This window comes from Mesocricetus auratus, unplaced genomic scaffold (genome assembly GCF_017639785.1).
Source record: "Mesocricetus auratus isolate SY011 unplaced genomic scaffold, BCM_Maur_2.0 Super-Scaffold_100015, whole genome shotgun sequence".
Lineage (NCBI taxonomy): Eukaryota > Metazoa > Chordata > Mammalia > Rodentia > Cricetidae > Mesocricetus > Mesocricetus auratus.
Window position 1 is genome coordinate 31,497,710 of NW_024429198.1, and position 27,884 is coordinate 31,525,593.

At 51.8% G+C, this 27,884-nt stretch overlaps 1 protein-coding gene across 5 annotated transcripts in view; it reads left to right on the plus strand.

The window, feature by feature from the left end:
• Slc12a7 (solute carrier family 12 member 7) overlaps window positions 1–27,884 on the plus strand; it is an 83,231-nt gene that overhangs the window by 50,434 nt on the left and 4,913 nt on the right. For 3 of the 5 annotated variants that reach the window (XM_021235468.2, XM_021235476.2, XM_040757741.1), the window contains exons 2-23: window positions 404–498; window positions 848–970; window positions 4,738–4,884; window positions 6,694–6,748; window positions 7,391–7,521; window positions 9,079–9,320; window positions 10,439–10,650; window positions 11,609–11,776; window positions 12,222–12,320; window positions 13,084–13,141; window positions 13,843–14,017; window positions 14,710–14,828; window positions 15,242–15,340; window positions 15,869–15,988; window positions 16,710–16,814; window positions 17,234–17,402; window positions 21,281–21,476; window positions 21,874–22,043; window positions 22,151–22,282; window positions 24,258–24,365; window positions 26,627–26,805; window positions 27,370–27,384. In XM_021235468.2, coding sequence (XP_021091127.1) covers window positions 404–498; window positions 848–970; window positions 4,738–4,884; window positions 6,694–6,748; window positions 7,391–7,521; window positions 9,079–9,320; window positions 10,439–10,650; window positions 11,609–11,776; window positions 12,222–12,320; window positions 13,084–13,141; window positions 13,843–14,017; window positions 14,710–14,828; window positions 15,242–15,340; window positions 15,869–15,988; window positions 16,710–16,814; window positions 17,234–17,402; window positions 21,281–21,476; window positions 21,874–22,043; window positions 22,151–22,282; window positions 24,258–24,365; window positions 26,627–26,805; window positions 27,370–27,384 — 2,917 coding nt within the window. The remainder of the gene's footprint in view (window positions 1–403; window positions 499–847; window positions 971–4,737; window positions 4,885–6,693; window positions 6,749–7,390; window positions 7,522–9,078; window positions 9,321–10,438; window positions 10,651–11,608; window positions 11,777–12,221; window positions 12,321–13,083; window positions 13,142–13,842; window positions 14,018–14,709; window positions 14,829–15,241; window positions 15,341–15,868; window positions 15,989–16,709; window positions 16,815–17,233; window positions 17,403–21,280; window positions 21,477–21,873; window positions 22,044–22,150; window positions 22,283–24,257; window positions 24,366–26,626; window positions 26,806–27,369; window positions 27,385–27,884) is intronic. The other 2 variants (XM_013124622.3, XM_005065436.4) reach the window with 1 other exon arrangement.

Sequence of the window (27,884 nt, forward strand, 5' to 3'; positions counted from 1 at the left end):
AGACACATAGGGGGAACCATTGAACCTGGAAGCCAGTGTTCAGCCCTGGCCTTTCAGGTCCCATGCCAGAAAGTCCTTCCGAAATGGTGGTGTGCACAGGGAGGGCCAGCAGGTTTTCCTCAACAAAGCCCTACTAATGACGGTAGACTTTGAGCCCTCAGTAGGCGGTGTGGACAAATGGACTGATGCTTGATTTTACACTAACTTACCTGTATGGGGACAGACAGACACTTGCAGGACGTGGACATGTGGACAGAGGGAAAGCTTGGATAAACGGTGTTTGTAGCCAGGGATGCAGGGGGACTGATGACTGTGGGAACACGGTGCCTGATGCCTGCCTCCCAGAGAAGCATGCTCGCCATCTGCCACTTCTTCCCGAAACTGACCTGTCTATCTTCCACAGGAGATGGAAACCCCAGGGAGAACAGCCCGTTCATCAATAATGTGGAGGTGGAAAGAGAGAGCTACTTCGAGGGGAAGAACATGGCACTTTTTGAGGTAATTTTATTTTAGTTCCCATGTGGAAAAGTAAAGGAGTAATCGTCTTCTGCATCCTACACAAGGGTAGCCTGGGCCCTGATGAAGGAGCAGGATGTGTCTGCCTGAGATCTACTTGGGCAGCAGGTGCGTTCCCTGTGGTTTCTGAAGCTTTGGGGAGTCTCTCAGAACCCCTGACCTCTGATACCACACCTGATACCAGGGCAGGTGCCTTGGGGCACACAGATCTGGGGGCTTCCATGCATCTTGGCTGTGGCTCTTAGGCTCCACATAGCTCTGGGCCAGTAACCTGCTTCCCTGGGATTTTGGTGAGCCTGGTTCCTACCTGTCTGATGCTTTGTACCCACAGGAGGAGATGGACAGCAATCCCATGGTGTCCTCACTGTTGAACAAGTTGGCCAACTATACCAACCTGAGCCAGGGTGTGGTGGAGCATGAGGAAGATGAGGACAGCCGGAGGCGGGAGATCAAGGTACCCACGCTGCCCTCTCTGGACAGCAGTCTTGGAATTTTCTAGTCAGAGAACACCCTTACCAGTCTTTCATATCAAACCTACCCATTTTCTTCATGAGATTTGGCCATTCTTCATTTTTCTGATACTGTGTCTCAATGGACTCCTCCAATGTCCTGTGCTTCTGGGTGACCCTCAAATTTGGATGAGGGAAAAACAAGGTCCTAGAGATCCTGTGCAGGTTGCCCTGCCCGCTCTGAGGTGTCTATGGGGCCACATAGCTCCACTAAGCACTGCCTGAGGTCTGGCAGAGAACTGACTTTTTGTGTCATTTTATTTGTTATTTGGTTATGGTGTGTGTGTTTTTTGGGGGACAGTCTCACTCTGTAACCCAGGCTGGCCTGGAACTCAATATGTTGCCCAAAGTTGGCTTTAGAACTCGGAGCATTTCTCCTGCCTCAACTTCTAGGTATCGGGATTTCAGGTGTGTGCCACTGTGTCTGGTTTAAAGCCTTCACTAAAGACTTTGATTTTTATTCCCCCTTTGTTCTACCTCCCAAAGGCCCCTGCTTTCTCTGGAGGAAGGAGTCCAGTGCTGGTGAATACAAGTGAAGGTGTCCATTCATGTGACACCTGCCAAGTCGGGTGACAGCCAGCTCCTCTGCCCTCCACCTCTTCCTTCATCTGTGTCCACCCTGTTTGTCACATCCAGCTGCTTCCTAGGTGCTTCCCATGGGCCAGAGCCCAGTCTGACTGTGGCTCCAGGGAGGTCAGGCCACAGAGTGGCATTAGCTGCCGCCTTCCCCTCTTGGTGTGAGCACAGCAGAGTCAGTACTGTACTGTAGGTCTTCACGACGTTCAGTGCATTTCAGAACTGGGACCTCATGGTTAACAAGGGCATGGGCTGTCTTCCTGGTAGTGGGGCAGTGGCTTCCTCAGAAGCATTCTCTGGCCTATGACTTTTCTTGCCTCTTCCCAGATCCTCTGGCATCCTTAGCTGACCCCACTGAAGTGGTAAAGTCATAGCTGCTCAGATGTTCTGAATGAGGGTCTACATAGGAGAATTTAGGGTCTGCAGTGGTAGGCTTGCAACTCAAATGCATTATTGGGGGTTTACTTGTGTTCCCATCACGGCCTCATGGCCCAGAAGGCTCTTGGGCCTCAGAAACCCCAGGCCTTCCCTGTCCATCTGTCCATCTCCTTTGTCTGCTGGAATTTGTGTCCAAGGAGAACTTGGCCTGTGCCAGGAAATAGACGCTGGTCTGACGGCATCTTAGAACGGCACTGCTCAAGTTGGTCCCACAGTTTAGTTCTTATTACCCAAGAGTGGAGCCCAGCAGGTTTGGCTGTTCCCCTCCCCCAGGGCACTGTGGAAAGAACACGTCCATGCAGAGCATTCAGGTTGGAGAGTTTGTGTTCAGTATACCTTAGTATATTTCACCCCAACCCAACATAAGATAATTCTCAGGTTGGTGTTCCCCTTGGGGACACAGCTCCTGGGCAGGATTTCAGTTGAAGTATTATGCCCACAGCGGAGGTGCTTATCTTGGTTGGAAGTGAACAGCTGCCCTACTTAGGAATCTATTGGGTTGATGGGACAGGAGGAGTAGAGCCTGACCCTGGTGTCCCCTTTGATGTCACAGAAGCTTGTCCCCAGAGACAGGCATCACTTTCCTTTGAGCTGTCTTCTGGGCTACAGACAGTCTCAGTTCATCTGAACAAAGCTCAGAGTGCAGGGTTGGCTATCCCCATTAGAAAGACCCCCAGGTACTAGGATACTGGGGGACAGCTAGCACGCGAGCCCGTATCTCAGTGGGATCTGAAGCTAAGCCGTGTGATCTGGCAGCTGCTTGCGTACCTTCAGGTGCCCAGCAATGGCCTGCCTAGGCAGGTTGTTTTCTGCCATGCTCCTGTAGGCTGTCTCTGATGTCCACCTCACGCTGTGTTCTTTAATTCTTTAATTTAATTAAATTCTTTAACTGAAAAACCTGAAAGATGGTTTTGAGAGAGGGCTCAGCAGGTAAGGGTGGTTGCTACTCTTTCAGAAGAACTGTGTCGAGCAACTCACCACCATCTATAACTCCATTTCCAAGGGATCCAATGCCATCTTCTGTCCTCCATGGGTACTTGCACTCAGGTGCATGTACCAACACATATTAAAGTAAAAAAGTTCCAAAAGCATTTCTCCATCTGCCAGCTTACAAAATTCAAATCCACAAAGACTTCTGCCCCAAGAATGAGTTGTCCAGACCTCAAAGACAGGGAAGGCATGAGGTCAAGTCGTAGGTCTCCTTCTTGCTATATCCCTCCCTTCGGTGTGAACCCTGCTGCCCACTGGCCTTGGGCTCAGGCCTCCAGGCTTTCAAACCCAGAGCTTTCCACACATTCAGTCTCCCTGTGAGACCCCTGGCCTCCAGTTGGTGAAACTCAGGCTGCCCTGCCCTGGGTGGCTCTCGGTGGGAGGGCCCTGTGCAGGCCTGAGCTGCCACCCTGTCCTTTAGGTTGTTTAGGTGGTCAGTTTGTTCTTGGAGTCTGCTCGATGGCTAGGCACAACCAGTCAGTACCACTCTTCAGCTGCTGGGCTCTCCCTGTCTGGTCTCAAGCTGTGTGACATCCCATCAGGCTTCTGTGTGAGCATGCTCTTGTAGCATCCTTGTGGTCATCATCCATTGGGATGTGCTCACGCCAGTCCTCCATGCTCATTCTGTGTGAGCCTCCTTTGTGCTGGGGTCTGGCTCCTTAGCTGTTGTGTCCCCACATCTCTAGTCTGTTCCTGTCATATTGCACCGAGACTCTTGACCTTTACAGGCAGCCTCACCTGTATCTATCCCCTCTCCAGCCTCCTCTCTTATGCCTGGAGCTTCCTGGCACCAAGGTGCAGGCCCCTAGCTTGCCTCACAGGTACAGCAGGGATCCTATCTTGCTGTTCAAAACTTTCCACTCTGACTTTTTCCCCAGTAGGAGAGCAGAACCAAGAGATTTAGTTGGGTTTTGTTGTTGCTTTATTGTTTTGTTTTTTCCCTTAGTCTATATTCCTTTGGCTCTTTGAGGGGCCTGCCACCCAGCTGCCAAATAAGTCACACACAGTCTTACTATTTCTTATGAGTGCCTGGCCTTAGCTTGGCTTGTATCTACTCAGTTTTTCTTAAATTATCCTGCCTACCATTTGCCTCTGAGCTTTTCCCTTTTCTTACTTCTGTGTATCTTACTTCACTCTCACTCTGTGGCTGGCTGGTCCCTGGCATCCTCCTCTCCTTGCTCTCTTGCTCCTTCCTCTTCTCAGATGTCTCCTTCCATTTATCCTCTCTGTCTGCCCGCCTGTCCTTTCTCCTGCCTTGCTATCGGCCATTCAGGTCTTTAGTAGACCAATCAGGTGTTTTAGACAGGCAAAGAAACACAGCTTCACAGAGTTCAACAAATGCAAAATAAAAGAATGCAACACATCTTCGCGTTATAACCAGATGTTCCAGAGCACAAACACATGTAACACACCTTAAATTACTTTCTACAAAAAGGCGGCTTGTCCCCGTGCCCTGCCGAGAATGATTTTTCCTCCCTCCAGCTCAGTGTCCTAGATGACTGGGGTCCGTTCTAGAACTGTGGAGCCTCACCTTATTTGGGACAGGGGTTTTTGTCAGGCACCTTTGCTATCCTTGTAGCTTCACTGTATGGCCACTGTGTTCCTCCCTGGTTCCTCTGTTCCTGTTACCTCCAAACCAAAGCATGGGTAGGGTTCCAGGCTGGATTACTGGGTGCAGGCTGTGAACCTCCCTCTTCCTCTGTTCCAGGCCCCACGCATGGGCACCTTCATTGGAGTCTACCTGCCCTGCCTGCAGAACATCTTGGGTGTCATCCTTTTCCTGCGCCTGACCTGGATTGTGGGGGCAGCTGGCGTTCTGGAGTCCTTCCTCATCGTGTCCATGTGCTGTACCTGTGTGAGTGTTCTCGGCTAGTCCTGGGGCAGCGTCTGAGGAGCTGGTACTGGGGGCCCTGAGAGACTGCTTTTGGGGAATCCAGGCCTGACCTGTAGGCCCCTCTCTAGAAACTACCTCCTACAGAGGACTTGGGAAAGATGGGTTGGCTGTCCACTTTGGCAAAGGCCGGACTTCCAACTGGTCTGAGAACTTTCTTTAGCTGTATCTATAGAGTGGCATTTGTACATCTGGGGACACCAAGGGCTGAAGTCGGGGGCAGGAGCCTCTCACAGGGGCAAGGACTACCCTGGAAGTAGGCATTTTCAGGGACACAGGTCTGTAGCTTGTTCAACTCCAGGTCTGAGGCAGAGAATCAACTCAGAACCGACTCATCCCTGCCTCCAGCATGTCTCCTTATTTATAATGACATTTTTTGTCATGCATGCCTGGTTTACCTTTTATCATTGCTTACGGTCTGTCTACCAGCCGTGCTTTCTCTCCGCCACCTTTCTCTGATGAGAAGTATAAGTTTGTTCTAGTTAACCCAAGTGTCACTGAAAGGACCAGGGTTCTTTCGGGAGGGAATTCAAATAATGTGATTGAATGGGAGTCCCTTTAACTCCTGGCCCAGGCCACCTGACCACTTGTTTCCTGATAGCTCATACCTGTATGTCTATGCTAGGGCACCCACTGTCCTTTGACTGGTCATTCCTTGTGACTACCTGCTGACTATTCAGTCTGTCTTGTTACTCAAGGCCACTGGTCCATGCTTCCCAACTGATCACTTCATGCGTCTTCCCTACCGTAGCTACCCTAGGGCACTTGTCTGTGTTTTCTCACTGGTCATTCCGTGTGGCCACTCCAGGACTGTCCTCTGGTCCTCTGTGTGGCCACCCCAGGACTGTCCTCTGGTCCTCTGTGTGGCCACCCCAGGACTGTCCTCTGGTCCTCTGTGTGGCCACCCCAGGACTGTCCTCTGGTCCTCTGTGTGGCCACCCCAGGACTGTCCTCTGGTCCTCTGTGTGGCCACCCCAGGACTGTCCTCTGGTCCTCTGTGTGGCCACCCCAGGACTGTCCTCTGGTCCTCTGTGTGGCCACCCCAGGACTGTCCTCTGGTCCTCTGTGTGGCCACCCCAGGACTGTCCTCTGGTCCTCTGTGTGGCCACCCCAGGACTGTCCTCTGGTCCTCTGTGTGGCCACTCCAGGACTGTCCTCTGGTCCTCTGTGTGGCCACCCCAGGACTGTCCTCTGGTCCTCTGTGTGGCCACCCCAGGACTGTCCTCTGGTCCTCTGTGTGGCCACCCCAGGACTGTCCTCTGGTCCTCTGTGTGGCCACCCCAGGACTGTCCTCTGGTCCTCTGTGTGGCCACCCCAGGACTGTCCTCTGGTCCTCTGTGTGGCCACTCCAGGACTGTCCTCTGGTCCTCTGTGTGGCCACTCCAGGACTGTCCTCTGGTCCTCTGTGTGGCCACTTCAGGCTACCCACTTCCTTATGGTTATTGACACTGCTGATACCCACAAGTAAACTTCGAGCCAGAGGCTCCCCTGGTGCCTCATGGGTTATTAGAGACATAATTGGGACTCCTTAGGGGCCAGGCACCTAGAATGATGTTCAGCTTTCAGGGCTGGGCCGGGCAGGGTCTGAAGCCTATGTTTTCTGTGACTTTTGGGAATGGATTTGTGGGTTGAATAGGAAAGGACTAAAAGCCAGGAGGCCTGTCTTTCCTGGTCATTGAGTGCCTCCTTTCAGGTCAGAAGCCTGCAGCCTAGGCTCAGCATGCTGGAGAATCTTAGGGAACACGTTTCCTGAAAGAGCTGTTTTTCTTGCAGACAATGCTGACTGCCATCTCTATGAGTGCCATTGCTACCAACGGTGTGGTCCCAGGTAAGGGTGTCAGTGACTGTGGCTCTTCACCATACAGGACAAGAGCTAAGTCTGTGTGGTTGCCATTCCCTGCCCCAGGCTTATGGTGACAGTGACATTAGCTGTTTGCATCAGGATGGCACTGGGCATTGTGCTGCCCACAGAGAAAAGAGAGTAGCCCTCTCCCCAGAGGCCTTGGTGTAGACACACCCTCACTGCCTGCCTGTCCTGTTATGAGGACAGTAACCACATCCTAGAGATGGACACAAACCTGAGTGGAGGGCAGGTCCTTCTGAAGCTATGTGCTTTTATAGCTTGTGGTGACACTCCACCAAGCCCTACTGCTTTGTCCTCTACATAAAAGAGTTGGCAGGCCTGTGTCAGTGTCCCTCCTGTAACCATCTGAAGTCACAGGAGGTTTTTCTGAAGACAGGTGAGGTACTGTACCTTCCTGTACCAGGTAGTTCCAACACACTTTAGCTACTCTGTGCGCCTGGGCAGGGTAGACACGAATTCATTGCCCAAGGCTTCCTAGTGGCTCTGTTTTGAGGGAAGACTACAGCTGTTTGTCCTTTCATGGGGACACATCTTTTTGCATGAATGCTCAGTGTTCACAGTGAATGGCACTTCCTGACCCATGTTTTCCTTGGGCTGTCTTTACAGCGGGAGGCTCATACTACATGATCTCCCGTTCGCTGGGGCCTGAGTTTGGAGGGGCTGTTGGCCTCTGCTTCTACCTGGGCACAACGTTTGCAGGTGCCATGTACATCCTGGGTACCATCGAGATCTTCCTGGTGAGTTCATCTGTGAAAGTCTTGCTTGCGCAGGACTTTGCCTGTGAGCCCATTTGTACTTTCTCTGACGGTCCTCTGCCCTGCTCGCTGGATATCTGGGCTCTCAAGCTGCTATCTGGGCTGAGGGTCTAGGTCCCTCATGGGTGAGACCTCATAGTCTGTGTGCTGTCCTAGGAGGCATGGGCCTACTCTGTGATCAAGACTCTAGCTCTTGAAGGCAAAACAGGCTTGCTCAGCACTAGTCTGTACAGTCTGGCACTCAGCTCCCTTTGCAGAAGGACTTCCCTGCGTTGAATTTGGGCTTGTGTGCTCAGTGTTGATGGATTTTGTAGCATGAGGATCTGTAGCCCCCCAGGTACAGTGTGGTCAGCCTTGAAGGCTGTATGTCTTCTGTGAACCTACAAGATGAAGGTTCTAGGTTGGAACAAGGCAGTAGCTGAGCCTTGACCTATCTCACAGAAGCCTGGGGAATTTATTCTCTGTACTAGTTCTTTTCCAATTGCTATGATGAAATACTATTACAAAAGCAACTTAAGGAACGGTTTATCATGACCAGGAAATGACCAGGGGCAGGGCTCAAAGCAGCTGACCACATTGTTTCAGTAGTCAGGGAGAAGACAGAAATGAATCCTGGTGTGCAGATAGCCTTTTCCTTTTTATACAGTTCAAAACCCCAACCCAGGGAAGGGTGGTTTAGGATGTGTATGTCCACCCTTAGCTGATTTAAGATAATATCTCACTGGTATGGACAGAAGCTAATCTAATATGGATCACAGGTGTCCCCAGAGACTTTTCTCCTAGGTGATCCTAGATCCTGTCAATTGACAATATTAACCATTACTACAATCATCTCCGTGGAGTTGGCTCTTTCTTTGGTACCCAGATATCTCAGAGCCTTCAGGGAAGACTTCCCATGCTAAGAAAGGCTTCTTGGGGACAAATGTATATTCTAGTTTGGGGAGTCTGGGCTACTGGGACCTAGGAATCCATGTTCCCCTATGGGTCCTGGGCTGCAGACTAAGTGGGGGCTGGGGGTGGGGTTCTGGATTGTCATGCCCATTCTTAGGGTCTGGTTGGTTTCTAAGGTAGAGTGGCTTGAAGGACACACTAGCTACTTGGTGGCTCTCTGGAGAGTGTGCCCAGCAGTCAGCTGGCATTAGTGAAGACAGAGGAGAGTTGCCCTGGGTTCTGCTGAGGCTGTTGGCAGTAGGTCCTGGCCCCTCACCACAAGGGTTCTCCCCTGCCTGTGAGTAACCTGACCAAGGCAGGTTGGCCACTAAGGTCACACACAAGCGTTAGCTGCCAGCTCTCCTTCCTGAAGGTGCCCGATCTCCTGTACTGCTGGTTACAGTCTGGCTCTGGAAGTTTGTGGGAACTGGACAGGGAACTGGCGGGCGGGTGGGCTGGCACCCTGGGTCCATCTTGGGTGGCACACAAGACTCTATCTCAGAACTCCCAGTGACCTCAGTCCTGACAGGCTTTCTTTGCCTGAGATCAGAGCTGGGCAAGTTCCCTGGGCAGGACCTCCTCCTTTGCTGACCTGCCTCATCCCCACAGACCTACATCTCTCCAAGCGCAGCCATCTTCCAGGCAGAGACAGCAGACGGTGAGGCGGCAGCAATGCTGAACAACATGCGTGTGTACGGCAGCTGCGCTCTGGCGCTCATGGCGGTTGTGGTCTTTGTTGGTGTCAAATACGTCAACAAGCTGGCCCTGGTCTTCTTAGCCTGTGTTGTGCTTTCCATCCTGGCCATCTATGCTGGTGTCATCAAGACAGCCTTCGCCCCACCCGACATCCCGTGAGTCCCAGGGGGGCTTGATCTAATGCTGGGTCCATCTTGCAGTGTTCTTCCAGGGGCTGGGCCTTGGCTTCCTGGTTCTCTCCTCTCAGATCCTCAGTTCTTTTCTAAGGAGGAATATGGAGGTGTCCTTGACAGTCACTCATTCCTGGGCTTCAGTGTGGTTTTGAGGACTTTGGAGTATGGGGTGTCACAGTGCTTGTGCAGCTGGTTCTGTGCTTATCTGTGGATCAGGAGCTCTAGTGAGGGCTGTCCACACTTGAGGTGGCCAGTGGCCCTGTGGACAGTGTATTAGTTACTCTTTGGTTGCTGTGATAAAGCACCATGATTAGAAACAACCCATGGAAGGAGAAATAGTTTTACTTTGGCCTATGGCTCTAGAGGGATAAGAGTTCATCATGTCAGCAAGAGAAGGAAGCTGAGATCGCATCTTCAACCTCAAATGTGAAGCAGAGAGAGCAAACTGAATGCAGAACAAGACCGTGAGCTCTCAAAGTCTACCCCCGACATAGCTTCCTGCAGCAAGGCCATGTGTCCCGAGCCTCCCCAAACAGCACCACCAGCTGGGGACCAAGTGTTAAATGTCTGAGCCTATGGGAGATACGGTCATTCAAACCACCAGGCAGGTGGCCTAGCTTTCCAGTGTGGCCCATTCTTACCTCATGAGTCCTGGCTCCCTTGAAACCCCTCAAATGGGCTGGCTCTTGTCCTCTTGTGGGATTGAGGAGGTTAGCCAAGGTGGCCAGGGTCACAGTGAGTGAATGAATGAGCATGAACCCAAGGTGTGTGTGTGGGGGGCTGTTTGGGCATGTTGGGACTGACCAAAGCCATGGTCCCAGGTGGGATGAAACCCCCAGAGCTTTGGTTTTGCCTTCTTTGTGGAGGATATGGCCACCTTCCTTCTAGAATGAGTTGTCCCAGGCAGGAGGAGGACAGCCCTGACCAGCTGAGGGCTTGTATGTGAGATCAGTCACCAAGCTGTTGAAATCTGGCTTGATGACATGTGGCCCCTGCAGTAACATGGATCTGGGACACTAGAGCTTCTTGGGAGGCGTTGGGCCTCACGCCGAGTCGACTGGGAAGAGTGGTCAAAACAAACTGTCCTCTCGCTTCTCCAGGGTCTGTCTGCTTGGGAACCGCACACTGGCAAAGCGCAGCTTTGAGGCCTGTGCCAAAATGCAGGTTGTCAACAATGGGACAGTGACCACTGCACTCTGGCGTCTCTTCTGCAATGGCTCTAGCTTGAGTGCCACCTGTGATGAGTACTTTGTACAGAACAATGTCACTGAGATCCAGGGCATCCCTGGTGTGGCCAGTGGTGTCTTCCTGGGTAAGTGTTGTTTGAGGCTACTCTTTGGGCCTTGATTCCTCTTGCTTAGCCAAGTCCTTGGGATCCTGTCCAGCCAAACCCTAGACTGGAATGGCCACCTTCAGCTGCTGCAAATCAGCTGGATAAAGCCAGGATTCAGTCTTTGTGTGAGGCACTCACTTTACAGCCCAGCATGGCCTGGAAATTGCTATGTAGCCCTGATTGGCCTAGAACCTCAACAACAGGAATGGATTGGTACCATCCCTGTCATCACCTTCCACATACTAGGATAACAAACGGGGCAACTTCATCTTAGTGAGAAGGAACCGTTCCTGGAGAGCCTATACACTTGGTCCTAGTAGTCTACCCTCTGTGAGCTGGGGTTCTGTGTGCTCTCGGTGGTGTAGTGCGATGTCAGTAGACAGCTGAGGGCTGTGTCTGGGTGATGGGAGAGGAGCACAGGGGTCCCTCACTCACAGGCCCCGCTGGAGTCTCTGAGGTAAGCTCTCTGGAGGAAGCAACTCCCAGGAGATCTGAAGGGAGGCAGCAAGTGCATGTGGACGGGAGGCGGCCATGGAGAGGTCCCTATGCGAGTATTCAGTCAGGGCAAGACTGCCAGGACCAGGCTGGGATGCAGTGGAGAGTGAAGGTGGCCACACTGCCTGGATCCTGCCTTGTCGGTGGATGCCTAGCAGGGAGGGCACTGAAACTGGGCAGCTAGCTACTTGGGAGCGTGTAGGGTACCGTGCACAAGGATCCCCCTAGTACGGAAACCTTATGTCGAGGTTTAGGAAGAGGAGTTTCTTGCCCTGATCCTTACAATCTGAGTGTCCTTGATTGAAATCAGAGCATGGGAGAGCGAGAACCTCCTGTGGTTGTGAGTGGTGATGCTGGGCATAGACAGTCCAATGGGCAGTCCCAGCAGAAGATGCGAGAATCCTATTAGGAGGTCTACTAGTCCAGCCTGTTCTTATTACAGATAACCTGTGGAGCACATATTCAGACAAGGGGGCGTTTGTGGAAAAGAAGGGCGTGTCCTCAGTGCCTGTATCTGAGGAGAGCCGGCCTAGTGGGTTGCCATACGTCCTTACAGACATCATGACCTACTTCACCATGCTGGTTGGCATCTACTTCCCCTCCGTAACAGGTAAGGCTGCCCGCCTCCCCAGCCTCCCCTTCCTCCCCTTCTCTCTGACTCTGTCTGTTCCTATGTGTAACCCCCATGATTATCTTTCTTCAACTCTATGTCTCTCTGTTACTGTCTGTCTCTTGGTAAGTCTCTATTTTCTGGTGCGTGTGTGTCTGTGTGTGTCTGTGTGTGTATGTGTCTTTCAGTCCTTAGAGACCATCTTGGGGTGTGTGTGTGTGTTAGAGACCATCTTGGGGTGGGTGTGTGTGTGTGTGTGTGTGTGTGTGTGTGTGTGTGTGTGTGTGTGTGTGTGTGTGTGTGTGTGTGTGTCTTTCAGCCCTTACAGACCATCTTCCCAGCAAGCAGTGGTGGTGTTGGCCTGTCTTTTCTGACCTACAGATGAATCTTTCTGTGGGCGCATCCTGTAGGCCTTCTGTCACTGTCACTCCTGTCTGTTTTGCAGGGATCATGGCAGGATCCAACCGCTCTGGGGACCTCAAAGACGCCCAGAAGTCCATCCCAACAGGGACCATTCTGGCCATCGTGACCACGTCTTTCATTTGTATCCTTAACGGGCCCCTGGGCGGAGGCGCTGGACTCCAGCCCTGCTGCCCATGTTCAGGTCCATCGACTCACCCCCACTGCACCCATCTGTGGGGCACTTTCCACATTTAGGTCCTGACCACAGCCTGCCCTGCGTGTAGCTGTGACAACCCTATGTGATGCGCCATATTAAAACACGGCACTCTTGTGACTGTATTTAACATCTGTCCCTTCAAAAACTCAAGTCAGGACCAAGTGTTGCAGTTCAATGGTAGAGTGTTTGTCTAGGACAAGGCCCCGGCTTCAAATCTGCACTAATACCAAAGGAAAAAGAAATACGGTACACCATTGGATTGGTCTATGACACTAGTGCTGTATATACATACATACATACATACATACGTACATACATACATACATACATATATATATAGTTCCTTGGTTGGGTGTAGTGCTGTATGTGGCATTAACACTCACCACAGTTGCTTTTGTAAAACTGACATTCCAGGAGCCCTGTGTCTTCCCTGAAGGGTGACTGGGCCACCAACCAGGCCCCTTTGAGTACCTGTGACTGCATTCTCTTTAGGTAGACATATGTTAGGGGCGGTCCCAGAGGGCTATGGAGGTAAGGAGTACAACTGTGTGGACAGGTATGGCAATATCTTACCACTAGGTAATCCTGGGTACAGGGTTGGTTCAGGCGCATGGGGTAGGGCCCACTGACCAGCATGTGTCTACCTGGACCTTGCCTTAGGACTGTCCACTCCTTGACTTCATCTCAGATCTTTCCTGCATAGTGCTATTTGGGGCCTGCATCGAAGGTGTGGTCTTGCGAGATAAGTATGTTGTTTTTTTTTTTTTAACTACATGAATTGACTGTAATTGGTATTGTCTTTCCTGAGAGACTTCAGCTTTGAAATTCAGTTACTCACGGTTATATATGAGCTAAAAACTCTTACCCAGCCACACTGCCTTTTGCCTGACTAAAGTGTTGATGTGTCGCTCCTTGAGCCTGGGCCTAAAGACTGCTCAGAGAAGAGATGAGGCCTGATGAAACTGGAGATGGGGAATGGACGCAGGTCTGAGAATGGGAGAGAGGGGACCCAGACCCCCAGCCCTGCTGCTGAGTCAGTGGGACTAGACTACTGTGTGCCCTCCCTTCTTAGGATACATCTGTCAGAATCTTGGGGCTTCAGGGGGGCCTTATAAACTGAATGGTGAAGGGATATAGTTACCACCAGACCTAGATATGACCCCTGCAGAAATGGCAGTGGCCAGCACCACCTCGGTGCAAACCAGGACTTCCTGTTCCTGAGAAGATTCTAGAACAGTTTCATACCACCAAAGCTCCTTTCGAGGGAAGCTCCAGGCTGCTTGGGTCCTGGTTGAGTTGGATCTCTGTCATGGGTTCCTTGCCTCCCCTCTCCCTGAGCCCCGAGGGTCACGCTCAAATAGAGGACAGAGGCTTTTTTGTTTTGTTTTTTCTGTCTTCAGATCACTTTTTGGATGCTCTACTGACCACCTTCCCTGCTCACCTATAGGTTTGGGGAGGCCCTGCAAGGGAACCTGGTCATTGGCATGCTGGCCTGGCCATCCCCCTGGGTCATCGTCATTGGCTCCTTCTTCTCCACCTGTGGTGCTGGCCTTCAGAGCCTGACTGGGGCACCCCGCCTGCTGCAGGCCATCGCCCGTGATGGCCTCATCCCCTTCCTGCAGGTGAGCTCTTCACTCAAGCTGCAGTAGATGATGCCCTGAGAAGAGAGACCTTAGGAGGTCAAGTTTGGGGTGTAGGGGTCCCTAAGAGTCAGTCTAGTGAACCTCTAGACTGAAGAATAGTCCTGCCTTTGGACTCTGTACTGGTCCTCTCTCGCACTAGCTACTGGGCTGAGGGTGCAGTCCCAGGGCAGAGGCCGCCCAGCGCTATAAAGCCTTTTGTCAATGAGGCTGTGCCAAGGATGGTCCCACTGATGTTAGCCAGGGATTTGGTATCCCTGGACCTGACATCTGTAGCTGGGACTGCAGTTCCTGGAGTAAACCTAGAGGTGTAGGATATAAGGAGAGTCCTGAGATTATGGCATCAAAGTGTCATAGCCCAACGACTTAAACCAAAAGAGGTTGCTTTCCCAAACTTCTGGAGACTGGAGGTCCAGTGAGGCCACTGACCACACAAAAGTGATCTGAAGATAGAAACAAAACCAAACAAACAAAAAATCATGGAAGTCCAGGTGTGGCGGAGGTGTCCCCTGAGCCTCTCTGTATGGCTATTTACAGCGTGGTGACACGTGACTAAAGCTAGTCTTTCTTGTAAGCCTTGAAGACTTCAGATGACACTGCCTCATAGATGCCCACTCACCCATGGTTAGGGGTTTTCTTGGCCCAGCCCACTTACCTCTCTCTCCGTACTGCAGGTGTTTGGTCATGGGAAGGCCAACGGGGAGCCCACGTGGGCCTTGCTGCTCACGGCCCTCATCTGTGAGACGGGTATCCTCATTGCCTCCCTGGACAGCGTGGCCCCCATCCTGTCCATGTGAGTAGCTTTCAAGGACAACAGGGTGGAGGGTGTGGGGACGCAGCTACTGTTCCTTTCTGTTGGCTGCAGGATAAGGGATACAGGTCAGGCACAGTAGGCCAAGGAGCTGTGCTGTGGGCACACAGCTGTTGGCCTTGCTGAGGCCAGTGTGTTTTCACAGATGGCTGCTGTGGTAGGGGCAACAGCTGCTTTCATGGTCTATGGCTAGGGACAGTAGGGATGTGGTTTGTTCCTCAGCTGCTGTGTGGAGGCCCATAGAGGAGCCTCCACTGTGTGAACAGGGAGGGTCTCTCGAGAAGGTGGTGAGCAGTTTGTTTCCAGTAGGGCAGTGACAGGGTGCTGCCCTGGGGGACAGCAGGGTGCTGCCCTGGGGGACAGCAGCGCTTCTGGACCTTCCTCATGTGCTCCAGGTTCTTCCTCATGTGCTACATGTTCGTGAATCTGGCCTGTGCTGTGCAGACCCTGCTGCGCACACCCAACTGGCGCCCACGTTTCAAGTTCTACCACTGGTAAGGCTTTCTGTGTGGATGCCCTGAGGGACCCACAAGGCTAAGCCCTTGCAGTCTGTTCTGGAGGCTCCCTGTTGCTGAACTTAAAACTTTTTATGGAAGGAGCCACAGTGAATTCCATGAGGTCATGGTCCTGTCTGGGCCGCTGAACTTTCAGGAAGTTCTGACTTGTACTTGCACTTCTGGGTACACATGTGACTCTTGTGTCATCCTTGTCAAGTCAAGACTCTAGGGCTGCCGGTCTCCCTAGGTCCCTTTCCAGCACAGTGTTGGGGGGCGGGGTGGAGCCCATTCTGTGCTCTGCATGCTGGGGTGCCTTGTGCATCTCAGGAGGTAAACAGGCATCTGTGCCACATCAGGGTCCCTAGAAGGCATTTCATATTTCAGGGATGACTAAGTGACAGGCCTGAAGGGTCAGGGCCTGATAATGGAAGATTTTCATGATGAGGAAGGTGCTGTCTGTGAAGCAGCCTTTCAGATGTTGCTTGGGGTCTGTCTGAGCCTGGTCTGAGCTTCCATGTCCTTTAGGACCCTCTCCTTCCTTGGGATGAGTCTCTGCCTTGCCCTGATGTTCATCTGTTCCTGGTACTACGCCCTCTTCGCCATGCTCATCGCTGGCTGCATCTACAAGTACATCGAATACCGCGGGTGAGTGTGACTTCACCACACTCCTCATGCTTACACGGAACCAGGCAGTTGCTTACCTGGGCCCAGCCTGGGATGTGAGTCTGACTGTGTTGATGAGGTCTCGTATCATGGAGGTTAAGATACCCTGTGAGATCTGATGTACTGTGTCATCCCCCAGCCCCAGCCAGGCTGACTTGTTCAGATATATACTGATTTCCTGCCCCGGAGCTGTTGTGCAAATAACTGGGTTTATTGTTTTGTTTTCAGTTTTTAATTTCACATGTGTTCTAATTTACCAGTGGGGGCATCTGTGACTGCATTTAGCAGCTATAACTATTACAGTCTATTTAAGAAATTTTACTCTTTTCAGCAACAGCACTGATAATGTAATGCCCATTATAAACATGTTCACACACGCACACACGCTGAACCAGGGTAGCATTGTTTCAGGGGCTACATTACATTTCAACCCACAAGGTTGCCTTTGTCCTTCCCTGGCTAGCCTGTCCCCACCCTGGACCTTGAGACCTGTCTAGTTCAGGACTTCCGAGTTGTGGTCCTACCTGCATTCTTCCCTCCATCCCTGGTGGTCACCCACAAAGGAAGTCCTGCTGCTTGTACCCTTCCATTTTACCCAGTAGCCCTTGCTTGTCTTGAGTTTATGGAAACTCTGAATGCCCCAGCTAGGCAAACATTCTTAGAGTGCTGCTGGGACAAAGTGGCCTCCCTCTGTACCCCACAGGGCTGAGAAGGAGTGGGGTGATGGCATCAGGGGCCTGTCACTGAATGCTGCCCGCTACGCCCTCCTGCGTGTGGAACACGGGCCCCCACATACCAAGAACTGGAGGTGAGTACATCCTACAGCCTCAGCCCAAGACAGCAGGATAAAGCAAACACCTTGTTAGTGCTGTCTCTCAGAAGCTTTTGCTTTTGGCTCCTGGGGAGAGATCTGACAGGGAGATATCACTGCCTAAGAATGGGAGAGTAGCCAGAGATGGGACCTGGACATCCAACAAGCCACCAGCAGTGTGAACCGGAAGCACAGTCCTCTAAGAGCATCCTTAGCTGGGACACCTGAAGCCTCAGACATGGGGCCTGTTCCTGTCTCATGGTCAGCCTGTCTCAGCGGGCTTCCCGTCTCACCTCTTCTTTCTGGGCTGGCTGGCTGCTTGCCTCTGCCACCTGTATCCCACCTGGCTTAGTGAGCATTGGAGCCCTGGTCGTGTGTTACCATAGTAACTCCCGTCCCTGCCTGTCCTACCACAGGCCCCAGGTGTTGGTGATGCTGAATCTGGATTCTGAGCAGTGTGTGAAGCACCCCCGCCTGCTGTCCTTCACCTCGCAGCTGAAGGCTGGCAAGGGCCTGACCATCGTGGGCTCCGTGCTGGAGGGCACCTACTTAGACAAGCACGTGGAGGCCCAGAGGGCCGAAGAGGTAGGCAGGGGTGAATACGGTCAGGGTTCCAACCACCTAGGAAGGACTGAGCCAGCCATGCCCTGCATCTCGAGGTTCAGGAACACAGTTTGTACACGTGGTCACTTGTATCTATCAAGGCAGCTTCTGAGTCTGAAACAGTCAGAAGTCAGACTTGAAGAAGTGAGGTGCCTGGTCTTCTGAGACGTAGAGGAGCAGTGACAGCTCCACTAGGCATGCCGTGGGACTCAAGCACTGGGGGCCCCGTGCCTTGTCTCGGTACTCTGTCCCTGGTGCCGGTTGTAACTCCCCAGGTACCCCAGCTCCTTCCAGCATGCAGAGATGGTGGGTAGTGAGTCTGTGCTGCCAGATGTCCTGATCCTGTGAACGAGGGGAGGTAACCAGATACGGCTCCGACAGCATACCGGTGCTGTCCGATGCCTGCTACCCACCGTCTGTTGGCCGGTAGCTCCTGGGTTCCTGCACACTCTTGTATTTCTCTACTTTCAGATTTGTGGCAGGAGATCTTCAACCTGAGTAGAAGCAGAGCAAGTAGTGTCACCTTCCCCTCACGTCTACCTCCAGCCTCTGCTGCCCCACAGGCTAGGGTCCCGTCACTCCCACCTTCCCTTCCCTGTGACATCCTGTCCTGCCGTCTATCTAGAACCCTTTCTGAGTGTGCATCTCCAGTGTCCAGTTTCCCAAATTGTTAGAAATCTTTTTACTCCTCTCTCCATTTGTGGACCTTAGTGGCCGCCATGTCTAGGTGTCACCCTCTTCTCTGGAGCTTTTGTCTGTGGCCATCTATGTCTGCTTGTGCACCCTGGCTTCCTGCTGTCTGCAAGCTGCAGCCTAATTCCTGAGTTCAGACCATGCCAGGTGGTAAGACTGCTCAGTGGCGTGATTGTGGGCATTGGCGGAAACGGCTCCTGATGGCCCTGGTCTGGAGTGACAATCCTGAGGCCTTTTCAATGATGGCATCACTTGCCTGGGCAGCCTCTCAGTTCAAAGAGGACGGGAGAAACCATGGATCCTTCCCTTGCCTCTCCAAAGAGACCAGCAGATGTCCTTCAGCATGTGGCTCATTGGATCTAAACACTGGTGGCTGTTGACTGTAAACCCATAAATCAAGCATCCTAGCTATTGCCTTAAGGATGGACGGTGTTCTGTCTTGTCTGCTGGTATCTAACCTGCAGTTGGTCTGAGAGGCATTCTGTTATGGGGGAAGGAGGGAGTTGCTTTTGTTCTGTGATAATTCTTGGGCACAAAGGCCCCAGTGTCTGCTTTAAGCACTGACACCCACATGTCCTTCCCAGGAAATCCCTGGAGCTAGACCACCCCTTGAGGCAGATTACAAGGGTGTGTGTGGACCCCTGTTATCTTGTCTCACTAGCAACTCGTGGGCAAAGTATCTGTTGAAGTGAATGGCTGCCAGGGACCCTCTGACCCCACTTTCAGCCTCCGTTCTGATAAGACATGAGAAGCACCTTCGCTTTCTCACTTATGTTTAACAGCCTGATTTATTTATTTACTTATTTATTTATTTATTTATTTGTGTGGTGCTGGGGTGGGGGTGGGGAAACCAGGATCTCATCCATGCAAGTGCCCAGCCACTGGACCACACTTAAACCCTGGCTGGATGATCTTTGGTCTCTAAGTACAGTTATGAGGAAAGGCTTTAGCTTTGGAATTAATCATTTCTATTGATCAGCAAAAGCAAGAAGGAGCTGCCCAAGGGTTTAATCTGTCGTTCATAGCAATATCTGGGACCTGTGTCACTTTTCTGATGGAGCTCTGTCCCCAATCAGACTGTTGTTGGTAGTATAAAAACTTTTTAAATAATCAAAACTTGTGTAAGGAACTTCTTATTTGGTATTTTTGTAACTTATCAGGATTAATATTGCTTTCCCTTCACTGAACCAATCTCATGAGAGTTTGAGCCACCCTATCCTTCCCTAACTGAGATCCCATCTTCCTGTCCTTTGAGGTTTCCCCACCCACAGTTACCTTGGTGGATGTGCTGACTCCTCTGTTTACAATGTCGACCCTGGCCAGGTGCCTACCTGGTCAGGGCTCCACCCTTTACGGCTTTAAGCTGGGCAGGAGTTTCTCTAGCAGTAAGGCAAGGAGACCCAACTCTAGCTCCCTATGTCTGTAGCATGGAGAAAGCAATGTTGCAGCCAGTGTCAGGGACGCAGGCATCACAATGCCAGGGCAATGGTGGTTTGGTGCCCCGTGCAGGAGGTGTGTCCTTCTGGTCTGTACTCCACGGCCTTCTCAGGCTGTAGCCAGCTTCAGCCCGAAGGACAACAGAATAGCCCTGCCACATGCCATCGTGCTGAGTCAGCGCCTCTAGTACTTCTCCTGGGAAATCCCCATCGTGGGCACTGTCTTCCTTCCCTCCTGGGAGCAGCTGCATCCCTGTGACCACACCTCCTGCCTGGGCCGCCTCCCACTCCCTGGCATGTTCCCCTTTTAGGACAGTGTTTAGATTGTTCCTGAATTACGCAGAATTCTCTAAGTGGAACGTGTCTGTGTGAGCCTGGTCTGCCCTGGGTGGTTGATGGAGGCGAACAGGAAGTAAGGGAAAAGAGGATTGCTGGGAAGCCATGTGTGTTATCAGTGCAACTGTAGTTGTGGAGCTCCAGGCAGAGCAGTGTCACGGGGGTGGGGGGGGCTGACATAGGCGCTGAAATCAGGCCAAGGAAGGAGAAAAGTGTTCTGTGACCAATAGAGCAAACCCAGACTGAGGTGTGGGCAGGGTAGGCTCAAGTATACTTCTGTGTCTTCTAGCTCGGGGCTCCAGGCACCATTTAGCCTCAGCCTCCATCTCCACACAGCTGCCTTCCTTCTGTCTCGGGTCTCTGTCTGTCTTTTTAGGGTTTCTTGTTACTGGGTTCAGGGTCCCATTCAACAGTGAGGATTACTCTGCAAGGACACCTTTTCCAAATAAGGTCTCTTTCCCCATCTTGGCTGTCGCATGGTCATAATGAGCGTCTTTGGGCGCACCATCCAGCCCCTCCAGTCCTAGTTCCCCAGGCACGTATGCCTCCCGTGCAGACCACAGTCGTTTCATTACGGGCTCTCCAAAGTCTTGACTCTCACAGCATCAACACTAAGTCTGAATCTTGTCAGGGATTCAGGGACTCCTCTCTATGCTTACATGATGTGTGGAAAATGTGTGCCCGCCAATGACATGGCCTTGTATTCTCAAAGAGAGTATGCGGAGGCACGAGGGTCACCATCCGAATAAGTGTGAAGTCTAGGACTGTTCTCTAGATACTGACACCCTGCACCCGAGAGGACCTAGTAGCCAGGCCGCTGTATATGAACGACAGCATACCTAGGGCTGTTGATTAGTGAATGGTGTGTCCAGAGTCACAGTATCCAACCTCTGCAATGACCCCAAGCTGCTCTGGGGAGGGAGGAGCTGTCCTGGTGGATGCCTGACATAGTGATGGAATGACAGAATAGACAGGAATGGAGGCTAACATTATGGCTTGTCTAATAGTTTTTGCTGGAGCCCTAGATTTGCTCAAAGGCTGTTCAAGTTGACCCATTGCCATGAAGCATTTAATGATCGTTGTCTGACGTGACCTCCACCCCCAATCCAAATAATAATGGATGGTTAGCAAAGACAGATCACTTTAAGGCACTATCTGGTGTACCCTGGTGGTAACCCTCATTGACACCTGTGCCTCTTGGTTCCAGGCTTTCTTTGTCTCTCACAAATATGTGCAAACACATGTGTCCAGCAACTCCCAAGCACTCCTCAAAGTCTCCATCCCTAAATGCCAGGCTGTGGCATATGTGTAGGCCCCCTCACCACAGTGGTGACTGACATAATGCCCCTGACATGTCTTATCACATACTGACACCCTGCCCCCCTACTTCCACAGAACATCCGCTCTCTGATGGGTGCAGAGAAGACCAAAGGCTTCTGCCAGCTGGTAGTGTCCTCCAACCTGCGGGATGGTGCATCCCACCTGATCCAGTCAGCTGGCCTTGGCGGCATGAAACACAACACTGTCCTTATGGCCTGGCCAGAGTCCTGGAAGCAGGCAGATAACCCTTTCTCCTGGAAGAACTTTGTGGGTGGGTATGGCAACCATTTCCCCCCAAGGCTCCACGATAGCCCCAGGCATGTTACTGGAACACCCAAGTCTGGCCAGAGAACATATACTTGGGGCCTTTGAATGTGCTAGCCAAGTTAGTCACTGGAAAAGCAAATGGCTACTTTACAGTGTTTAATTGTTTCCCCTGATGCCCAAACCCAATCTCCAATTGGGGATTTTTCCTAGAATGTGGCACACAGCCCTCTGGAGATCGTGGGGTAGCTGGTGACATGGAAGTTGTTCCTTGATGCCCTCCTGGGTAGATGACTTCATGGGACCCTGACTACTTAGCCTGTGACAGTCTCCCCACTGTCTGGTGGGGAAGCTAGCCTCACCACCCCCTGAGGTCTCACCCATGTATGCCTCTATCTCCACAGATACTGTCCGTGACACTACAGCAGCACATCAGGCATTGTTGGTGGCCAAAAACATCGACCTGTTCCCGCAGAACCAAGAGCGCTTCAGTGACGGGAACATTGACGTGTGGTGGATTGTGCATGATGGGGGCATGCTCATGCTGCTGCCCTTCCTGCTACGCCAGCACAAGGTGTCCGCCACGGGGACACAGGGCAGCAGCTAGGCTCCAGGGGCACCGTCACGTGACGGGTATGGCCTTGCTTGAGTCCCTGAAGAAATGCCCCCTCCCTTCCCCAGGTGTGGCGAAAGTGCCGGATGCGCATCTTCACTGTAGCCCAGGTGGATGACAACAGCATCCAGATGAAGAAGGACCTGCAGATGTTCCTGTACCACCTGAGGATCAGTGCTGAGGTGGAGGTGGTGGAGATGGTGCGTGTCACCTGCGTGCCCGGGCCGGGCTGGGAGCCTGGATGCCATGCTGCTTTTATGACTCCCATCCCTGTGTGCTCTTTTGGGTCACTGTGTAGTCTCCACCCTCTGTGTCTGAGCACCTCTCAGTCGACAGCTCTAGTGAACAAGGCCTGTGGGGAATAGTCCCTAGGGATGAGGCCTGCCCAGACGTCTGAAGCCCTCGGCTCTGTTTTTGTCCGTGCCTGTCCATCTGTGGGTAGATAGGGCCATGCATGTGTGGCTAGCAGGTAGAATAAAGTGACTGTGGGTTACAGTACGTGCATTTTACCATGGTCTGAATGTCTAAGGAGTCAAGTTGATGTGGGATGGCTACTCCAGCTGCGCCTAAGGACCCACGATTGTCCCTGTGGACTAAGTAGCACCACATGGGTGAACTGTGTGTCCTTCACTCCTCTTGACCTTCTGCTTTCTCGGAACACCATGTTCTCACTTGTGTGTTCTGTACGACTTTCTCCTTGATCCTTTGATCGTGGATGGCACCCAGTGCATGTTGGCTCTGCAGGCTGAGCATGGTCATGTGCTGTCCCTGGAGTAGAACTGGCAGGGTGTCACATTTGGTAGAAAGAAATAGTTCCAGAAAGGCCTGCCTCTCTTCTACAGCATACAGAGGGGTTACGTTTGGTGAAGCGTGTTCCAAAAGGGCCCATTCCCTTTCTGTGGCCTTGTGGTGTGCCACATTGGGTAGAGGGACATGCTACTCTTCCATGGTCACATGGAGAAGTCACAGCTCCAAGACTTAGAGCTTGCAAACTGTTTGTCTCTGGCTGTGTTTTTAATCATGGATGAGGCCTGGCATCTCCCTGCATTATTGACGACCTATTGCATTTTCCTGTCAGCTCCCCGGGAACCTTGTGGTACAGGGCTATGTTTTCCTACTTCTGTAAGAGCTCTGTGTAAGTCAGAGTGTGGGTTGTATATCACTGGGTTTTGTGCTCTGGGTGTGCTGTTCAGAAGTACACATCCATGTTTGGATATCTCAGCCATTTGGAGTTGCAGACTCACTCTTTGTGGCTTTTTCTTGCAGCCTCCTCTGTAGATGGCAGCCTAGGTCTGGCCGCATCTAGAAGTCATAGAAACAGCATTATTAGCAGTCAGAAACCATCTTTTGACTTTGTGACAGAAGCTGCTCAGAAAAGAGCCCTGGAAGGAGGTGTGGTCTTGTGAGGTAGCCCGTGCTAGGTGTGGAGAACAGCAGTGGGTCACTGGCCTGGACCTGTTGTCTATGGTGCATATGTATGAGGCTGCCCACCCCTCGGTTTCAGTGTTGCCCCAGGAGGTGGGTTTTTAGAGCTACCCACCATTCCTGAGTTTCTACTAGAATACAGAGGTTTATGTCCCTGCCCCTGGGACCATGGGCAGCTGGCAAGGGACTACCCTGATTGTAAGGGTTTGGGGTGTTCGGGTGTAACAGGCAGGGCTATTCTGAGTGCCAGTAGTCAAGATCCTCAAGCCACTAGTGCTTAAATGCTGTTGTCCCTTGGTTTGGTATGTTTTTCCTGTGGATTTAATAATTCTGTGACAGATGAGCTTGTCTGAGACAGGAAATGACACTAGTTATTTGGGAGCATGTGTCCCTTGAGATCACAGCTTCTGCAGAGACAAGCCAGAACCCTGAATAACTGTGTTCCTGGTCAATGTAACATCATCACTGCCTGTGTGGTAGAGGACCCAGCAGGAATGTATGTAGGCTATAATTTGTCCACCTGATACTGCAGCCTTACCTACACGTTTCCATCCATTGTCACACATTCTCATACCTTCCCAGGCTGCTCTTGGATAGAGCTCTGATACTCCAGGGACAGAAATCTAAGCCTTTAGGATGCATGACCACAGCTTGATTAGGGCTACTTGACAAAGGGGAGTTAGGTAGGTGGTTGACAGTGATACCGTGTTTTGTATACATTGTTTACTTTTGTGGCCTGACACGTTTTAGGTTGAAAATGACATATCTGCATTCACCTATGAGAAGACGCTAATGATGGAGCAGAGGTCACAGATGCTGAAACAGATGCAGTTATCAAAAAATGAGCGGGAGAGAGAGGTATGTGCACTGGGGAGAAGAAAGTAGGTAGGGTCAATGCCATCTGGCCTCAAATGTGGGCAAAGGGCAACCCAGCAACACATGGCTCTGGATTCACAGTTTCCTATGCCTTTTGGCACTGACTATTAAAGAAGAGCAAGCATGGCCACCTGTCCTCCTTGGTTCAGTATGACTCGGGGCTGGCATCTTTGTGGTTACTTCATACCCAGGAAAGGTGCAGATGGTGGATAATATGACATCCACCTCTTTTGAGGCTATGCCCTCAGGTCTGTTGTTGTACAAACTCCAGAATCCTTTTTTTATTATTATTTAAGATTTATTTATTTATTATGTATACAGTGTTCTGTCTGCATGTATGCCTGCATGCCAAAAGAGGGCACCAGATCTCATTACAGATGGTGGTGAGCCACCATGTGGTTGCTGGGAATTGAACTCAGGACCTCTGGAAGAGCAGCCAGTGCTCTTATCCACTGAGCCATCTCTCCAAATTATATGAGGCTTTGCAGTGGCAGATTGGGTGGAGGGAATGGTTCTCTATGGGATCAGTGGTAACATGTGGTCACAGGGGCATAAGAACCCTCTGCCTCCCACCTCACGGTCCATGAGAATTGGCCCTGGTCAACGCATGGGTCACATGACTAACAGCTAGAATCAGAACAGTAATCATCCCAGATTCTTAGGAGAGTTGGGAGGCACAGGAGACAGAACCTGGATCAGGTAGGATGCCCCCCATGTCTGGACAGAGACTATAGCACGGAAGCCTGCCAGCTGGCTCCAACACTATCTAGGAAGGCTCAGTGACTTTGTTTCTGTCACCGTTTCTGTGGGCTGCAGGGAGTCCCAGTAGCAACCCATCTGTTCTGGCCTCATTCAGGATAAAGAATACTGACTGGATTAAGTGGTATCTTTAACTGTAGAATTACTAAACTCAGGTAAAGGAGGGTTTGGAGTAGGGGGATACCATTCAAGAGTCTGACTTCAGCAGAGATGTGCCCCATGTGGGACAGAGGCCACTAGTTGTTTGGAGCTGCTCAGCAGGGTGGGTGGGTAACAGCAGGCTCTTCTTCCCTGTGGGGGCTGTGGGGAAGTTATGGCCACGCTGGGGGTGAGGGCACTGAGGGACCATGAAGCTCAGACATGGCTGAGTAGTTGAGCCGTGCTGTCATCTGAGGAAGTCAAGGCTGAGACCCTGATGACCCACCCCTACTGTACAGACTAAAGAGCTCAGGGTCAGGATGAGTAGCATTCCCTGGTGGATTTTGACCCACCCTGGTGGCGCTCTGCAGATGAGCGGGCAGCAAGTCCTTACCCACAGTGGCTCAGGCTATGAGGTCCTCACCCAGCCAGACTCACTTGTGTGGACCCCACAGAGAGCATGTGCCCTGCTGTGCTCTCATCAGACAGTGGCTCATACACATTGTCAAGTATGAAGAAGACAGTGGCCACCTTTGCTGCTGGTTCCCCTTGAGGCTCTCATGTGGGGACATCTATGAGTCCTAGTTACGAGGAGCTTCCGTGTGGGGATTTCTGTATCTTCAGCTGCACTTAGCCTCCCTGTGGGTGGATATGCTTACTGGAGCAAAGCCTCCTCGAGTCTTTTGTCCCCACTGGAATCCTGTAAGTTCTCTCTCTGTGTCTGATCTTTAGTTGTGACTCTATGAGACAGATACCATGTTCCATTTTGTCCCTGGTTATTGACAGCCCAGATACAGAGAATCAGTGATGACTCTGATAGCCCAGACAAGAGGAAGAACTATTCAGACCTTGGCCTAGGGTTACAGGTTGGTCTCAAAGAGATCTTTAGATATTCACTCTACCCCTTTGGTGCCTAAGCTTCTGGATGGGGCTATATAGGTAGGCATGCCCCTTATTCATCCTCCCAGGACTACCGGACACCACCCATTTATGACCCTCCAAAGCCTCTGTGAGCCTGGCAGCCAGAGGGTTTGAAGCAAACCCCTCTCTGAGATGGAAACTGCCATTCCGGTGCACCACGGTGTGTCTGTTGGTAGGGGACTACACCAAGTAAGGAATCTGTGGCACCAGTGTTGTACAAGAGATGGGGAGACCCATGTGGGGTGAGAACAGTACCAGGGCCCTCTATGGAGCTGCTGTTGAGTGGTTGAGGGGTCCTAGCTAGTTGCACATGGATCTTCTTGGTTCATTCTACAGCCTGCTTGCCTCACTGATCAGGTTCTCTCCAGGGCGGCTTTCATTCAAGAGACACTATGTGTTCTGAACTTCTGCTGTTCCCTCCCCAGGCCCAGCTGATTCACGACAGGAACACAGCATCCCATACCACAGCAGCTGCTAGAACCCAAGCCCCACCAACACCTGACAAAGTGCAGATGACATGGACAAAAGAGAAGCTCATTGCCGAGAAACACAGGAACAAGGACACCAGTGCATCAGGCTTCAAAGACCTCTTCAGCCTAAAGCCGTGAGTGTCTTATGTGGGCTGGGCCAATGCACAGCGAGGACAGACTCCCATCCCTCTATAAAGCCTGCAGAAAACTGGGACCAGCCCAAGGCTATGCTGTCAGTGCCAGTGAGCCAGGTCACAAGGGGATTGGGCTGTGAGCCTTACTCTCCTGCTGCTATTGACTTCCCTCAGCTGGGAGTGGAGCTTAACCCCAATAGTCTAGGCTGCTGCTGTGGACCTCTGGGGTCCCCATCATTTGGGATGACTTGAGAACCTCAAAACTGAGGTCCTTGTGTTGTGGGGATTCCATTGTGACAGGTTAGTTAAGTCCCATTGACATAGCCCCCAAGCCTGAAGGAGGGCCAGAGCCCCCTTTGACTGGGTCTTCGTGGTGGGATGATTCTAAAGTTCCCAGTTCTGAGAGAGGGAAAGAGGACTTTGGGGTCCTGTGGAATGAGAATGCATTGCAGGACCAAGGCCAGCCATTTTACCAGCTTAGCATGGCCACCAGTACTTGAATTGGCTCAGCTGTGTGGAGTTCTCTGCTGGAGTAACCTTCTCTTTGTGTTCTCTTCCATGTAGAGAGTGGGGAAACCTGTAAGTGCACCTTCGTTTTTAGCCTCTTAGACTGAGTTGCCTTGCATGCCTGCGTGTGTACAGCCCTGTGTGTATGTAGAGCATCCTGGTGACCTCATTGCCTCCCCTCAGAGTGGCTCAGGGCACATACCCAAATGTCATTCTCTAAGTGACACCAAAGATAGTGTCAGAGGGCTGGTTCTGAGCTGCTCTGAAAGGGGCAGGTGCGTGCTTCCTCAGCTCACCATCCATCCAGGAGGCCTCCATTCTTTCCTCTCAGTGAGAAGGGGATGTGGGTCAAGTCTGGGTGATCAGACTGTCTATATGTGAGCTCTTGGACTGTACATCAGGGCCAAACCCATGGGTGGGAGCATTCCAGGAAGTCATAGGCTGAGGTTGCCAGGAGATGCTGCTCTGGTCCTTTCATCTACGCTGTCCCTGACCCTGTCCCACCTCCTTCCAATCATTCTGTGCTGTTGTCCCTGACAAGCAGGTAGTGTACAAGGTACTGGTAAGGAGCT